Source organism: Stomoxys calcitrans, chromosome 3 (assembly GCF_963082655.1).
Source record: "Stomoxys calcitrans chromosome 3, idStoCalc2.1, whole genome shotgun sequence".
Lineage (NCBI taxonomy): Eukaryota > Metazoa > Arthropoda > Insecta > Diptera > Muscidae > Stomoxys > Stomoxys calcitrans.
This window is the reverse complement of record NC_081554.1, coordinates 100,657,256-100,675,548: the sequence shown is the minus strand read 5'-3', so window position 1 is coordinate 100,675,548 and position 18,293 is coordinate 100,657,256. Positions and strand designations below refer to the sequence as shown.

Below are 18,293 nucleotides of genomic sequence, written 5' to 3'. Positions count from 1 at the left end.
AGTTAGCACAACGTTTAGCACAAGGAGACAAAGGAATAAATTTATTGGATTCAGCTTGTAGAGAACACGATATTGTATACTCACAAAATAAAGATATTCATTCTCGTCATCAAGCTGATAAAGTTTTAATAGAAAAAGCTTGGCAAAGAGTTAAATCAACAGATAGCAATTGGAAAGAACGAGCAAACGCTTGGTTAGTAACAAACTTACTTAAAGCAAAAGTTAAATTCGGACTCGGTATGACAACAAAAAGAAAAATGAAGAAAAAGCAATGTAAGCAAAAATTATTTGCATCGACAGTTAAGAATACTTTAAAAGTATTAAAAGATAAGAAACCTAACAATATATATGATGCTGTAAAAATTGCAAAAAACGTTGTACATTCAAGTTTTAAAAATAAAAAGAAGAGTAATATTGGTGTACCAAGAGTCATTCGAGTACCAAAAATTGGTGGATTTCTACCAATAGTTCCAATTTTAACTGCGTTATCAGCCCTTGGAGGTTTAGCAACTGGAGGATCGGCTATTGTAAAAGCAGTTAAGGATATCAAAAATGGGAAAGAACAATTAGCTGAAGCTACTCGTCATAACAGATATATGGAATCAATTGCTATGGGAAAAGGATTATATCTTAAACCTTATAAAAAAGGATATGGACTTTACTATAAACCAGCTCCAAAAAACTTCTAAGTAGATTACCCAATCGACCATTGACGGATATCGATTTGGTTAAGTACTGCAAGCCATTGAAACACTTTAGAGGGGTTTTTATGCGTGACTCATTACCAAACAAACCACTACGACAAGAATGTGGAATAGTTAATTTAGATACAACTAATGGGCCAGGAACACATTGGGTTGCCTATTACAAAAATTACAACTATAAGGAATATTTTGATAGTTTTGGTAATTTACAACCACCGTTGGAAATTATTAATTATTTAAAACCACCTATCGAATACAATTATAAACAAAAACAAAAATTTAATACTTACAATTGTGGTCATTTATGTATACAATTTCTCTTTAATAAATATAATATCTTGTGAAAAAAACAAAACAAACAAAACCATTTTTTTCTTTTAATTATTTTTTTATTTTATAGTGTCCCCAAGCATAGGTGTCAACACCATTTTCTCTTATAAATCTCTTATCATCTAAATAATTTAAAACTAATTTATGTATATGTTGTGTGTACAATTGATGAATTTTTGATCTAAAAACATACATAGAATCATAATAATTAATTTGTTCAAAAAGACATTTTTTAAAATCGTTGGTTGAAAGTTTTGCTGTAACACAATGTTTTACACCTTTTATTTTCTTTATTTCTTCATCTACTTTATCAATCTTAATTGAATACATTTTTGAACGTAAACCAATGAATTCCTTCATTATAAATATAAATATTTGTAGTTGTATAATTAAATATAATCGTTACATCCTATTACAAAAACTCTACAATTTATACTATCGCATTCTTTGCAATAAAAGTGTAATCAATTCTTAACTTCAACTTGAATTTTTTTAATTTCCTTTACCGCAATTGGGTTTAGTAATATGTGTGGTATAGCAAATATTAATAAATATAAGTTAACCACCCTGTTCGCCCCTCTTCCTTAATGGAATGTTCATGGGCACATTTACATTGTTGCATTGCATTTGCATACGTTAACCACTATACCACCCTAGTACAGAAAACTTTTCAATTTATGTTATAGCAGCACTTTTGAGTTTGAGCTTTGTTATTTTCTTCACCACCATGATTTAAATTTAAAATTATGAGAAAGCATACCAGGCATTTGTGGAATTATATAAACGTGAAACCAATTATTAACTTCAACTTGAATTTTTTTAATTTCCTTTACCGCAATTGCGTTTAGTAATATGTGTGGTATAGCAAATATTTATAAATATAAATGATTGAAATTTTAAATTATGAGTAAGCATAGCAGGTATTATATGTTATCCACTGAAAACATGTTTACATAACACCCTAGTACAAAAACTGTTGCAGGCATATGTGGTACAGTATATTTTATAAATATATATTATCCACCATAACACCCTACCATAAAAACTTGAAACCAATTATTAATTTCAACTTGAATTTTTTTAATTTCCTTTACCGCAATTGCGTTTAGTAATATGTGTGGTATAGCAAATATTTATAAATATAAGTCAATCACTAAATCATCCTAGAACAGAAAACTTTTCAATTTTTATTATCGCAACACTTTTGAGTTTGAGCTTTGTTATTTTCTTCACCACAATGATTGAAATTTTAAATTATGAGTAAGCATAGCAGGTATTATATGTTATCCACTGAAAACATGTTTACATAACACCCTAGTACAAAAACTGTTGCAGGCATATGTGGTACAGTATATTTTTATAAATATATATTAACCACTATAACACCCTACCATAAAAACTTTTGAGTTTTGTGGAAATATATATTTTTTATAAATATATGTTAACCACTGAAACATTTTTATGAATTAAATTTAGCTCATGAAAAATAAATATTAACCACTATAAAAATTCTGAGTTTTGTGGAAATATATATTTTTTATAAATATATGTTAACCACTGAAACATTTTTATGAATTAAATTTAGCTCATGAAAAATAAATATTAACCACTATAAAAATTCTATATGAAAATGAATTTGTCAAATATTACATACAAATTCTCTCATTTTTATAACAATTATTTTGAATTTGATTAAATAAATGATTTTTAATATAATGATTACAATATGAAACCGTTTGCCCTTTTTATACGAAAACAAATATAATTTTTTACTCTTGTTCTTCCTGGGAAAAAATAGAACTACACTGACCACAATTATTTCATCACACTCCAGTGTGGTGGTCACACAACATTCAACATTAATCATAAACTCTCACACTCAAACCAAACTATAGCCTGCGGTCAGCAATCTACATCACCCACCCTCCAACACTAGTTGAAGTTGGGCGATGAGTCATCATCGAAATCTGCCACTGCGCCCTGCGATCTGCGCCCTGCGATCTGCGCCCTGCGATCTGCGCCCTGCGATCTGCACCCTAATGTCCGTCCACACATTTCAACCGGCGGCCCGTATGTGGTCATACCCCCCTGCGGTCGCCACCTGCGCTACGATCGGCTGCGGTTGCGGTCGGGTGGGGTTATGACGTCATCAATGGGGTGGGGTGGGGTGCGGTTATGACGTCATCAATGGGGTGGGGTGGGGTTTGCGGTTTGGGGTGGGGTGGGGTTTGGGGTGGGGTGGGGTTATGACGTCATCGATGACTCATACTCTCGATACTCAAAGTTTCAGAACCCCCTTATATATACTACTTGTAGCTCGCAATTTAGCAGGAAGAATTTTCTTATGACGCTCGACATTACAGGTTAATTTCATTGAAATCGGTTCATATTCGGATATAGCTCTATTCTAAATTACAAGTTTATAGGTTCAGCCCCTTGGTCTGGGAAAATATATATCAGTAACAGTACTGCTAAAAACTGTTAAAAACTTTTCCCCCAAAGAGGTGTTGCACTGCGGCACGCCGTCCTTTGCTGAGTCAAAACGCTTTTTGGACTTTTACCTATAAATCTGGCAGACATACGCCTATTTCAAACTGTTGGACTTGCAATTGACACATATAAAAACTGTTGTAGTTCTTCAAACGTTATAAATGGATTATTTTGCTGATGGGTTGAGTAAATATTTATCAAAAGATGTAAAGTCTTTCGCTTTCATCCTCTATTTTCCACAGATGTTATTGATTGAATTGCATAGAAAACTTTTATTCTCCACCAAGTCATTGTATGTGCGATTTATTTGATGAATTTTTCCCCAATTTTTACTTTTTTAATCACTTAGTTTGCTGTTTTCAGTTGTGTTACTCTGCAAACCATCTTCAAGAGTCAAAGTTTTTAATTACGAAACGAATATTGCAAAAAACCATTTAAATCACCACAGCCCGTTGGTGTTTTCTCCTTTCAAAATTTGAGTTACAAATAAACTAGTATTCTTTAACAATAAAAATATGTTGATAATTGTCCCTATTATTTCTTCCAAGTGAATTTAGCTTCTTCGAAGTGAATTTAACTGAACTTAAATGAGATTAATTATAAAATTTTAGTTCACCTTTCTGAAATGAATTGCAAATGCAAATTTGGCCATGAACATTCCATTAAGGAACTGGGGCAAACTTCTCACAAATCAATGAGTGTTGTCCGATTCAATTTTCTGATGTTCCTGCCAGGATTCGAACCCGGGCGTGCAGCGTCATAGGCGGATATGCTTACCTCTGCGCTACGGAAATGAACTATTGCACGAATAGTCTGCTTCAGCCTTTCATTGAAGTGTAACTATTTCCTTTCCTTTTTTTGTTAATATTCCCTATTATTTTTTACATCAGAGTATATACATAATTTTCACACATTTGAACTAACTTACGTGATGTTATTGCTCTTTGCAGATACAAATTTCCAACCGGAAAGTGGACAACAGGACAGTGCAATTTTAAGTAAGTAATCTAGCATGAAAACAAATTTACATCTAACCTAACTTTTAGCTCGTAGAATGTAGACTCTGACATTAGAAACTGAGACCAAATGTTTGGAGGGTATTCTTAAATCTCCAAAGGCAGCCCCGAATTTGTTTAATTAAACCTTGAGTTCTTATGTGTGTTTTGGTTTACTATAGGTTATGTTAGGTTGAAAAGAGGGTGCAGATATTAATCCGCCCCATGCCACTATGGACATACACTTTAAGGCAGCAATCAAAAAGTTGTTTAAATCGCTTCAGCCATATCCGCACTCTGATACATTTGAAAATCAAAGAAACTCGAATAACATGGGACTTAAATGGGAAAATAGTTATTTTGCACATTCGTTCGTTAGTAGACATATTCCCCCATTAGGACAATGTAGACCCAACCGATTATATAAAAAAGAGTTATCGAAGTAGGGACCCCGGGACCTTTACACGCGTAGAAAAATCAAACCCACTGCTGTCGAATGACCCCATTGGTTCATAAAAGTGAATCAACGGACAGATTTTAACATATCAAACCCAAATATTCATGAATCAACAACAGTTTTTTGTGACTGAAGCGTTCGAAATTGTTCACAGCCGTTCACATTCTGACAACGTCTACCTAAGTCTGACGGCAGAATGATATGGCTGCTATGATATGGCGCTATACGGCGTTATAAACCTCTGTGTGTTTTGTTATGCTATAGAGCAAATGCTGTCACAGTAAATGGTAAGCTACGAGCGAAACGGCGCTAGTGTGAGCCATAAAACGTGTCTAGCAGGCTGCGCCGTTAAGACGTCTTAAAAGAAGGGTGCATGACCTTGTTAATTCGTTGAAGACATAAAGCCGTCAACTCATATAAATCGTTGATGACATTTTCATATAGTTGTCGCGAAAATCATGCATGCCATTTTAAGCGACATTGTGAACGAACATGTCTTCAATGAATATGTATTGGGTTGCCCAAAAAGTAATTGCGGATTTTTCATACAGTCGGCGTTGACAAATTTTTTCACAGCTTGTGACTCTGTAATTGCATTCTTTCTTCTGTCAGTTATCAGCTGTTACTTTTAGCTTGCTTTAGAAAAAAGTGTAAAAAAAGTATATTTGATTAAAGTTCATTCTAAGTTTTATTAAAAATGCATTTACTTTCTTTTTAAAAATCCGCAATTACTTCTTGGGCAACGCAATTGATGACAGTATCCCTCATATATTCGTTAATGACAATATCCCAACATTTCTGCAAGTTTGTCTTCAATGACAAAAAAAGAGGAAATGATCCACAAAATTGTTATTGACACTCAACCAAAATTGTTATTCAAAACAGCAAAAATGTTTGCTAAAGCAGCAGTTTTGGGAAAGCAGACATTACTACTGCTTCGGCAAACATAGGTCTGCTGTATTAGCAAACATTTCTTACTGCTATTTCAACTAACAAAATCTGCTGTTTTAGTGCACAAGTCTGCTGAAAAAAATTGGTATGCAACTTTTTATGGTTGCCTGTTATTTGTTTTGATTACTTTAGGCATTTTTTAGAATCTTTTTTTAAAAATTTTGCTGGAAGAGATGATTTTAATTTGTGGAATATTACTGTAAATAAGCCACCTGATGCATTCATTCATATATAGATTCCGAAATGTGGCCGAGCTAGCTCGCATTTTTTTTATTGCTGTACTAATGTGCACATGACTGGCATGTCCTTTTGTATCTAAATTTAAAGAAAAAAGGTTATGGAAAATATAAATTCAGTGATGATTATAAACATCCACTGAGACACACATTTATATATGTGTTCAAGTTTTTTCTTCTAACATCCAACAGGCTTTTCAGCAGTTAGCCTGCTACCCTAAAATTGCAATGCTATTGATGTAATAGCAGAATTACTGCTACAGTAGCAGCAAAATTAACTATTAATATTCAGCAGAAAGTGTTTGCTATTTTCAGCAAACTTTTTTCTATGAGTGGACGAATTCATTTAATATTAAAATTATTTTTATGCAGAAAAAAATTAAATTTTTTTTTAAAGATGCTATTTAATATTGGTTCTCCTTTAGATTTCTGGAATTTAGTTTATGATGGCTGGTGTTAGTTTTCCGAATTAATAAATACAGTTTTCGGATACTTTCCAGCGCCTCGTCATTTACGCCTTCTAATAAAAAAATATATAAATATGTGAACATTTTCCTATGTATAATATAAAAAGTATACTTACCAACAATTTCTTTTTAAATATGTCTATATGTTTTTGTTCACTGTGCACTTATCGGAACTTAACTCTATTTTCAGTTTAGGCCTTAAGGTTACATTGATACTCAAATGACTTGGTCACGTTACATCACATTCTTCTTTGTTATTTGATACAGTTAGATTTCTTTTTCATTAATGTACAAAAGAATTTTTTTTGTCTGATGATGGTTTTACTAAATTGTCTCCTAAGATGTCCTCTACAGAGTAAAGAGTGTAAATATTTAATGAGAGAGAGAAAATTAAACAAAAAAGCTTTGCTGACTTTTTTGTGAACACGGTTAGTGAATTGGTCGACAATAAAAATTTTATAACAGATAATATGCAAGACATGTCAGCACAAATGCCATATCGATGACAAAGTTCAATTTATTTTAAAGAAGCCTTTGAAGACAATGTCATGATAGACGTTTGGACTGCTGGGAATTGTGTAATGGTTTATAGCAAGAACTTGATTTGTACCTACATACATATATGTCTTACTTTGGTTATTTTATACCCTTAACAATAGGATGGGGGTAGACTAATTTCGTCATTCCGTATGTAACATCTCGAAATATGCGACCAAGGTCCCCAAAAGTATTCTTGATCGTCATGACATTTTAAGTCGACCTAGGCATGTCTAACTTTCGGAGTAAAGCTTGGCGTTTGAAAATTTGCACAAATACTTTTTATTAGTGAAGGTCGGTTGAAATTGTAAATGAACCAAACCGGTTCATGTTTTGATACAACGGCTATATATGCCAATCTTGAGTATTGACTTCTTGATTATGGTTCAAATCGGTTCATAGCCCGATATAGCTGCCATATAAACCGATCTCCTGATTAGATTTCTTGAGTTTCTAGAGAGCGCAATTTTTATCCGATTTGGCTGAAATTTTGCACATATAATTTTTGTATGACTTACAAAAACTGTTCCAAGTGTGGTCTAAATCAGTTTATAACCTGATATAGCTGCCATATAAACCGATCTCCCAATTAGACTTCTTCAGCTTCAAGAGGGCGCAATTTTATCCGATTTGGCTGAAATTTTGTACATATAAATTTGGTACGACTTCCAACAATTGTGTTAAGTATGGTCTAAATCTATCTATAACCTGATATAGCCGCCATATAAACCGATCTCCCGATTAGACTTCTTGAGCTTCCAGAGGGCGCAATTCTTATCCGATTTGGCTGAAATTTTGTGAGAAGTGTTTTGTTATGACTTGCAACAACTGTGCTAAGTATGGTCTACATCTGTCTGTAACCTGATATAGCCGTCATATAAACCGATCTCCTGATTAGACTTCTTTAGCTTCTAGAGGGCGCAATTTTTATCCAATTTGGTTAAAATTTTCCATATATCGTGTTGGTATGACTTCCAACAACTGTTCCTAGGATGGTCTAAATCAGTTGATAACCTGATATAGCTGCCATATAAACCGATCTCCCAATTTGACATTCTAAGCCTCTGGAGGGCGCAATTATTACTCGATTCGTCTACAATTTTGGAGGTGTTTTTCTATGACTTCTAACAGCCATGACAAGTACGGTCTATATCGAGCAATAACTTGATATAGCTCATATATATTTGAAAAATTCATACAAAGAATATGGCAAATGCGATCCATGGTGGAGGGTATATAAAATTCGGCCCGGCCGAACTTGTACGATTTTACTTGCTTTCTAATTATTTTTTTTTTTTTTTGCTTTTCTTCTTAGAAGATATTTTGCAGATATTAGAGAACAATGGCACAGGAACCTTCGAGACGCCAAGTGCAATGGATACCCAGCCAATGGCCAGCCCAGGATCCAGATCTTCATCATCTGCGTCGTCTTCGCCCACGTATACCAGTCTCTCACAAAGATCACCCCAGGCCAATGTAATTGAGGGTAATCCTTACATACGAATCGTTGAACAGCCACACCCTAAAGGCCTCCGCTTCCGTTACATATGTGAGGGGCGTTCAGCTGGATCCCTTCCAGGCATTAACTCGACACCGGAGAATAAAACCTATCCCACAATTGAAATTGTTGGCTATACAGGGAATGTGAAAATTATAGTCTCATGTGTGACAGCCGATGAACCCTACCGACCACATCCCCACAACTTGGTTGGAAAAGAGGGCTGTGAACATGGAGTGTGTACCATGCGACTGAAAGGAGCTCCCATGCGTGCCGTTTTTAGCAATTTAGGCATACAGTGTGTGAAAAAGAAAGATATTAAGGCCGCGCTTGAGGAGCGAGAAAGAATTAACATTGACCCATTTAAAAGTAAGAGCTTCAATGAAATTGCCAAAATTGTAACCCAACAGATTGATGGTTCGCATTTATCATTTTAGCCAAATTTGCCCACAAAGATCAACCATCCACAATTGACTTGAATATCGTGCGTCTTTGCTTTCAAGCCTTTATACCCATAGGACCACGCCAGTACTACAAACTCAAGCCAGTGGTTACTGAACCCATTTACGACAAAAAATCGATAAACGACTTGGTCATCTGCCGCCTATGTAGTTGTTCGGCAAAAGCCAGTGGGGGAGATACAATATTCTTGCTGTGCGAAAAACTACCCAAAGATGATATCAAAATTCGCTTCTACGAGGAGAAGGACAATAAAGTGATCTGGGAAGACTATGGCGAGTTTCAGCAGACCGATATACACAAACAGACGGCGATTGCCTTTAAGACGCCGCGATACCACAACACCGATATTGTGAAAAGAGCACAGGTAAATCGAATTCCCTTAGCATGACCAAATAGGATTACCGTCATTATTCTAATTCTGTCGTTATTTAAGGTCTTCATTCAATTGGTCCGCTTTTCCGCCGAAACAACAGGCAATGCTTCAGGGACAACATTCAGTCAAGTCAGCGATCCCCTGCCCTTTGAGTTTTATCCCGACCCAGGTATGCGTACATTTCCCCGCCTGCAGCGCAAGTTAAAGCGCAGGCAAGATATGGAAATATTCCAACAAATAATCTCATTAGATAGTGAGACTACGGCAACTAAGTATTCCGAAATATCGTTGAACGACGAGGACGACAATGACTTGGACAATGAGACAGACGAAACAGTGACGACAGCAAGTTCCTCCGGGCAGCGCCACAGCTCTGGTACACTGAATGAAAATGACGAACAGAGAAAGCGCCACAATCCTACTGAAGAAGATAACGTACACGACGATGACGATGACATTGAAGACTTCGACAATTACAACTTGTCTGAGGATCGCAGAAGTGCCAACATGGACATAGAATTCCCAGTACCGCAATTTTCTTTGCCCGTAATGGATGACGGGACCCAAACTTCAACGCCTATGGAAGAAATACTCCGCAATACGGAATTACTACCGCTGCGTCCCCTGGAAGCCGTTGAAAAAATTAAAGAGTGGATTAACACCAATGAGTTTGAACGCACCGATAGTTTGACCGTTGAGACGGGCGATTCCGTCGCAATGAGCCTTAAGTCAGTTAGCAATGAGCAAATGAATACTGAAATGATAGAACAAGACGCCGACATTGAGGACCAACCTGACTTAGAACTACTGACTAGCATTTGCAATGACGAACAAAGTGAACTGCTGGAGGACTATTCTGACCAATTTAACTTACCGGAGCCAGTTAGGGAATTATGGGAAAGAAGTGAGAATTCAGGCAGTTTTATCCAATTTTCAAATGCGTCTGCGCCGAAGATAGAAGTAAACGAAGCTCTGCCGCCACAAACACCACCATCCCCACCACTACCTTTACCCCCAAGAACTCCATCGCCGGTACCAGAACAGATGTTGCCACCATTACCACCTAAGCGAAAACCCTCTCAAGAATTAGAAGTTATTTTGACAACTTGCGACACGCATTCGAACAAAGAATCTTCTACCACGTCCCCCCGAAACATATTCACAGTTGCGCCCATGAATACTTCCAACGGGAATGTTTCTAAACAACGGTCCTCCTCCATGACAGAAGCATTTTTAACCGAGTCGCACAATATCATAACGCGTATATCAGACGAAAGTTCTACTAAGCTGTCGGCAAGCCCTCTGCCATCGTCGAATAAAAAGCAAGGGTTCTTTTCACGATTCTTTGCTCGTAGAAGAAGTAAACCTGAGTCCTCGCCCTCGACCACAACTCCCACACACAGTCGAGAACCTAGTATCTGCAACCTTGAGCTTAATGACGCCAATCGTGGTTCACTTCGTTCTGTCAATTCCTTACAACCCTGTGGAGGAGACGATAATTCTCCCTTGAAGTGTGGAAAACCTGTGGGCCGCAGCGTTAGCAGCGCATCTGGGAAAAATCCCATTCTACGAGAGGGCGATGTCATTCATATACCCCTTAAAGGTGGCAATAGTTCAGAGGCTGCACCGATACAGTCTGATCATATCTCCTTCAAAAAAAGTCTTCTGGATCAAAGAAGCCTTAGTGCTTTACAATTGGCTAACGTTCCCCTGACGGATGGCAAATTGGAATTGGTGGCCATAGCAGATCGCGAGAGCCTGAAACGACTCTCTGAGCAGGCAGACTATACTATATGTCTTGAGGCTAACGCACCTAATAATGATGCAAAGCATTTCGTCCTGTACACCGTGACTAGTGCATCAGAAGAGAATATCACAGAGGACTAAGAATCTTACCATAAGAACCCTTTGTACAAATTGACAAATATGTGTCAAATGCTTATATTGTTAGGCTGCTCCGTCTATAGTAATGGGCAGAATTATTTGTTTCTCCATTTAATATCTCTACCGAAAAGGTTTCTACAACACATTGGAGTCTATTCCATGAGTCATGGTAGCAATTTTATTTTTATTTCTTTATATTATACTTTTGTTTTAATTTTGTTTTAGATCAATTCAAACGTAAACGTCTCAGATCGGGAGGTAACCCAATGCGAATAATACAGGAATTACAACAAATCGACCAGACACATATTAGTACCAATAACAATACCAACACGAGTAATATTTGTAAGTTCTTTAATTTTTTTTTTTTTGCTTAATTTTTTCGACACTTCAACGTCATCTTTTCATCATTCATTGGTGGTGGACACTTGTTACACAGAAAAAAATATTAATCGGTTTCAACCACGAAATTAATTAATCCAATTAATATTTTAATTGAAACTGCATCAATCATGAAAATGATTGCATCAATCATGAAAATGATTGCATCAATCATATTTTTTAACAAGCCAATTGAAAAAAAAATTCAATTAAAAAAATTGCATATTCAATTAAAACATAACTGAAAATTTTTTAAATTTCCAATTAGTTCCATCCAATTAAAAAAAAAAAATGTTTAAAATTTTCAATTAATTTTTTAATTGACTCAATTTATAATTTTTTTTAATTTTCATTTAATTTTTTAATTCACTCAATTAAAAAAATATTGACTTTTTCGAAATATCCAATAAAGTTTTTAATTGGAATAATAAAAAATTTAATTGAAAATATGCAAATTTTTTATAAAAACTTTTGCGGAAAACGCGCTGTATAAGGCGTATTTAATATATTTTTAATACAGTAACTTTTGGGGAAGTAATAATTGGATCGATGCTAAAAAAGCCGTTATGCCATTAACATGCATATTTTGATTAAAAATAAATAATAAAATTTGAGCGGCTCGACTTTTTAAAAAGTCGAGTGTTCTTGGGTCTAAAAAGTTTCCAATTCAATTAAAAACTCCTAAAAATCGATATTTCTATAATAAATATCGATACTATCGTTAATTTCCTATCACCTATACTTAAAATGAAAGTCAGAAGTAAAAATCAGGAGATCGATTTATATAGAAGCAATTTCAATGCATCGACCGATTAAAGCCAAATTTAATAAAATCAGTTGGAAATCATGAGAGAAATCATTGTGCCCAACCGGATGAAAATTGGGAACTCTATAGGATTAAGAAGTAATATCGGGAGATTTTATAACGAAGCTGCAGTTGTGTTCAAAATAATAGAAGTGTTCCATTTAAAAATGAAAATTGGCATTCGGTTCCCTGTAAAATAATTTCAACGTCTCCCTGTAAATTTTTTATGAGCTTGAGGCCAGGAGACTGAGTAGGTCAAGGCTTAACCTGAACCCCATTGACCTAAAACCAACTCTTGCCAATTTACTAGTCATATTTTCGGTCATTTTCTTGTTATAATGCCAATTTTAGAAGCATATTCGAATCTGCATAATCTTGTATTACTCCAAAGTAATAACCTATCCATGATGTCTCTTACTTCATTATTGGACCTATAACGTTATACAAATAACTCCAACGTATCAGTACTTTTGCACTACCATGTTTGACTGTCTTTTTTGTAAATTGTGATTTGGTTATGTATTGGGCAGACGCTGTCTAAACCTTATGGAACAAAATAATACAATTTTACATTCATCAGTCCACAATATATGCCACCATTATTCAATTACTAAACTGACTGCTTTTTTGTCACGTATCATTCTTGGACTATTTTTGAATAAGTTACTTTCAAACAATGGTTTACGAATCAAAATTAGATCTCCTTAAATATTTTTAGACGACGAAGTAGGCATTAATTTATTATATCTCACAATCGATGATCATAAATAGCTCATTTTTTATGTTTGAGTCCGAGTGTTTCATTTTAAATGATGAGGCATTTGCAACCGTTTGGTCAACGCATCCTACAATTTCCCTAATTGCTTTATACATTTTTACTAGCTTTTTATACCCTACACCACCACACCACACAGGGGATTATAACTTTGTGCATTTGTTTGCAATGCTTAGAAGGAAAAGAGCTAGACCCATTGATATGTGTACCGATTACCGGCTTAAACAGCTTCCTGATTCGATTTAGCTATGTCCGACTGTCTGTCGATGTATTCTTGTGATCAAGTCGCATTTATTGTCCGATTGCCATGAAATATTGCCCAAGTCCCTTATTTGGTCCAAGGACAAAGGCTATTGATTTTGAACAAAATCGGTTCGGTATAGCTCCCATACATATCTTTCATTCGATATGTCCTTTTAAGGCTGTAGAAGCCACAATTTTGGTCCGATCTTTACCAAATTTGGCATGGGGTGCTTTCATTGACGTCATTAAATGTATGCAAAAAATCGGTTCAGACATAGATATATCTCTCATATATTGTATATTTTTATTCTGATTTGGACTTTTAAAGCTGTAGTAGGCACAAATTGGCCGATTTGTACAAAATTTAGTGTGAGATATTTTATTTAAAGTCCCAAATCGATCTAGATTTAAATATATGTAGCTCCCATATATATCTTTTATCCGATATAGTGTTTTAAGGCTGTTGAAGCCACTATTTTAGTCGTGTTAATACGTGTGCAAAATTTCATAAAATTCGATAAATCTTTTATCCGAAATAGACTTTAGTCTGTAGAGACCACAATTTTCGTCCAAATTCGCATGAGACGTTTTACTTGACGTTTCAATACGTGCGCAAAATTTCATTAAAATTGGTCCTGATTTAGATATAGCTCCAATGTATATATTTCATCCGATATGGACTTTAAGGCTGTAAAAACCACAATTTTGGTCACATGTCTACAATCTAGTACGTGAGATGTTCTATTTGACGTCCCAGTTTGTGTCATCAAAATTGGAACATTGGAACGATATGATGTGCAAATCCAAATTTGTTGTCCTATCGTAGGAAAATCTTACAAGGTTCTATTTGATATTTCAATAGTCATCCAAATTAAAGTCTGACTAGATTTCAAGATAAGTTCTACATATAAAAAGTATGACGTACGCTAGTTTCTTATGTTTTTATGAAAATAGGGTCAGATTGAGATATATGTAGGTTCCATATATTTCTCTCATCCCATATGGCCTAAACTTAGTGTGAGGTGCTGAACGTCTTAGCACGTGTGCTAACTTTCATTAAAGTTGATCTAGATTGAGATATATAACCGATATATCTTTCATCCGATATAGCCTTTAAAATCTGTAGTAGAGACCATTTAAGTCCTATCGAAAACAAATCTTGCAAGATTCTATTCAGTTTTTCAACAAAGGTTTCATATATATCGGACAGAAAACGAGTCAACATACATACTGATTTTTGTTCACTCGTTTTTTATCCGATATGACCTTTTAAGGCTGTAGAAATCCACAATTTGTGTCCTATCGTTAAAAAATCAAGCAAGGTTATATTCGATATTTCAATAGAAATACAAAATCAAGGTCTGACTAGATTTGTAGATAAGTTCTGTATATTAAAAGTAGTACGTAGATTAGGTGTTGTAGGGTATTATATAGTCAGCCACGCCCGACTTTTGCCTTTCCTTACTGGTTTTTGATTAGTTTTCGTTTTTTTTTTTTTTGAAAAGTGCTTTCTTAGTCCCACAACTACACAAAATGAATTCATAACACTTCAAACAGTTTTTATGCTACTTTTCTAGGCTTAGTTTTCGCTTATTTTGTGTAAAACTTAATGTTGTTCTATGTTTTTATTACAAATCATGCACACTCTTATTTTTTCAACAAGACAATGGATAGATCAGCCGAGAAAACAATCAATGGCATCAAAAATATAATATTTATATTTAGAGCTTACATTTGTAATTTTACTTTTAACATACCCTTCTTAGTACCCGTAGAATATCACTAAATTCGGATGTTAACATATAAACAAATTTGAATGATTTTTTAAGAGCTATAGGAAAATTTTTCAAAATAAAAACATAAAATTTAGAAAAATACATGAAATCTATATTTGAATCGATAGAACGGTCCATATTATTTAATGTTTGGAGATTATTTCATGCAAATGTTGACCGTGAGTGCGCCTCAAATTGTTCATCCGCTTAGTCCAATTTTGGCATACTCTTTCCAACATTTCGGCCGGTATCTCACGAATAAATAAAAATTTCAATGTTGTCTTCCAGTGTGTCAATTGAAGCTGGTTTGTCTGTATAGACATGAGCCTTAACATAGCCCCACAAAAAATTGTCTAAAGGCGTTAAATCGCACGATCTAGGCGGCCAATTGACGGGTCCCTAACGTGAAATAAAATGTTCACCGAACTGGCTTCTCAATATGTCCATTGTTACGCGTGCTGTGTGGCATGTGACACAGTCTTGTTGAAACCACATGTCATGCAATTCAAGCTCTTGCATTTTGGACAAAAAAAGTTGGATACCATTTCACGGTAGCGCTCACCATTCACAGTTACGTTACGATTCCCATCATCTTTGAAGAAGTACGGTCCAATGATTTCACCAGCCCATAAACGGCACCATAATGTGACTTTTTCTGGACGCATTGTAATGATTCTGGCTGATTTTCACTCCAAAATCGACAATTCTGCTTATTTACGTACTTATTGAGCCAAAAATTAGCTTCGTTGTAAAATGGAAGAAGCGCGCGATGATGAACTTTCTTAACAGAGCACTCATTCTGCCATCAGACTCACTTAGACGTTTTCGTCCATTGTGTTACCACAGGAACAGAAGATGGAAGATGACTAGTTCCTACCGTTAAACCATCCAGATCACTTTAAAAAGCCCAATAACTAGTGCGAGACACACACAGAAGGTGTTTTATTGTCACTTCTTCTTCGATGTCCTCACAGCTTCTGCAAAAGTCGTTGCAGGCAACTTTCAGTCTGTCAGCATGTTTTCCGATTAGACAGTGACCTGCCATGACGGACACAATGACTGAGTATCTGTTCTAGCCAATGACACCAAAGCAGTAGACCACTTTAAGTCTAGATTAGGCCACATAGTTTTGGAATGCTCACAGCCCCCTATTTGTGACCATCTATCATTCGTTGCCCATCGTGCCTGGTTCTGAAAACTTAGCCTACATGTCGCTAGAGGCATACCCACAGATTCCAGCTTCCCTGGAATGTGGAAGGTAGTTCCTAATCTCGCAAGCTCGTCTGCTTTAGAATTCCCTGGGATATCTTTGTGGCCTGGCACCCAGAACAGGTGAATTTTTAACTGTTCAGCCATCTCTTTGAGAGATCTGCGTCAATCGAGGGCGGTTTTTGTGTTCAGAAATACGATCTCCAGGGATTTAAAGGCTGCCTGGCTGTCTGAGAAGATATTTATGCCAATCGTCGTAATGACATTATATCTTAGCCATTAGATACACAATGCAGTGGTCAGGTAACCTCCTCGATATGACCAGTTGTAGATATTTAGATTCATCCCGAAGCCCACCTGGTCGTTTAGTTTGGAACCATCCGTATAGGAGACTATGTAACTTCTGTTACCAGGGATATCGTAGTACAGTAATTTTTATCAAAAAGCGACTCAGGTAGGGTGTAATCCACACTGTCTGGAACATCGGATATTATATCAATCATTGTATCAATAGGCCACATGACCAATGAAAAAGCTTCCTTAACCTCACGGCAGTGGTCGCTGCAATTTAGATAGCCACAATGTCCAGAGGCATAAGATGTAGCATTAAATTCAGTGCATCAGATGGTGTCGCCCTTAGTGGGGCTGTGATACACAAACAAGCCATTCTTTGGATCCGGTTAAATATTGAGCAGTAGGTGGATTTTTGAAGCGCCGTCCACCAAATCACAACACCATATAGCATTATAGGTTTGACAACTGCAGTATATACCCAATGCATGACACGCGGTCTAAACCCCCCAACTTTTGCCAATGGCTCTCTTGCAGGTGTATAGGGCAAGAATGGCCTTTCTTGCCCTTTCCAAAATGTTGGATTTGAAGTTCAATTTCCTGTCCAGCAAAACAACCAGATACACCCAGCTTTCTTTAAATGGAACATTCTTTCTACCCAAGGAGACAGGTTCCACTGTAGGCCATTTGTATCTCCTGCTGAAAAGAACTACTTCTGTCTTGCACGCATTTATACCCAGACCACTTTAGATAGCCCTTTTTGCTGTTGGACGTAGAGCTTCAAGAAGTATATCTCTTAGAGTGCTGGGAAACTTTCTCCTAACCGCAATTGCCACATCATCAGCATACGCGACCACTTTTACACCTTTTTCTTCCAGAGACAATAATATTATATTGTTAATGGCTATATTTCAAAGTAGAGGAGACAGTCTTTTTAACATCCACAGATCCCAAGCCTGCCCTAATGCATCTTTTAGTAAGTAAGTTATTAATAAACTTTCTTGCGGTAGAGTTGATGCCTAGAAACTCCAACTCATTCATGATTAACATCGGTTTTACATTATTGAAAGTACTTTCAATGTCAAGAAATGCTACCATTGTATATTCCTTGACAGCGAAACAACCATCTATGTAGTCGACTAAGTCATGAAAGACTGTTTCAGTGGATTTGCCTTTACTATTATTATAGCTGACGCGACTGACGATCTCCAGGGATCTTTACCCTAAGATATGTTTCTATCGCTCTCTCATGAGTCTTCAGCATAAAGTATTACAGACTAAAAGGACGAAAATCTTTCGCCTTCGTGTGGTAGGGTTTCCCTGCTTTCGGAATGAAGATGATCTTCGTGTCCCTCCATCCCACAGGTTTTTATGACATTCTAATATAAGCAGAGTATATCTCCCTAAGCCAGTCTATCAGACACAGCTTG

The 18,293-nt window shown here is 35.9% G+C and overlaps 1 protein-coding gene across 3 annotated transcripts in view; it reads left to right on the top strand.

The window, feature by feature from the left end:
- LOC106095579 (embryonic polarity protein dorsal) overlaps nucleotides 1-18,293 on the top strand; it is a 75,552-nt gene that overhangs the window by 48,007 nt on the left and 9,252 nt on the right. For all 3 annotated transcript variants that reach the window (XM_013262813.2, XM_013262814.2, XM_059365803.1), the window contains 5 exons: nucleotides 4,475-4,522; nucleotides 8,483-9,034; nucleotides 9,103-9,491; nucleotides 9,561-9,669; nucleotides 11,610-11,729. In XM_013262813.2, the coding sequence (XP_013118267.1) occupies nucleotides 4,475-4,522; nucleotides 8,483-9,034; nucleotides 9,103-9,491; nucleotides 9,561-9,669; nucleotides 11,610-11,729 (1,218 nt within the window). The remainder of the gene's footprint in view (nucleotides 1-4,474; nucleotides 4,523-8,482; nucleotides 9,035-9,102; nucleotides 9,492-9,560; nucleotides 9,670-11,609; nucleotides 11,730-18,293) is intronic.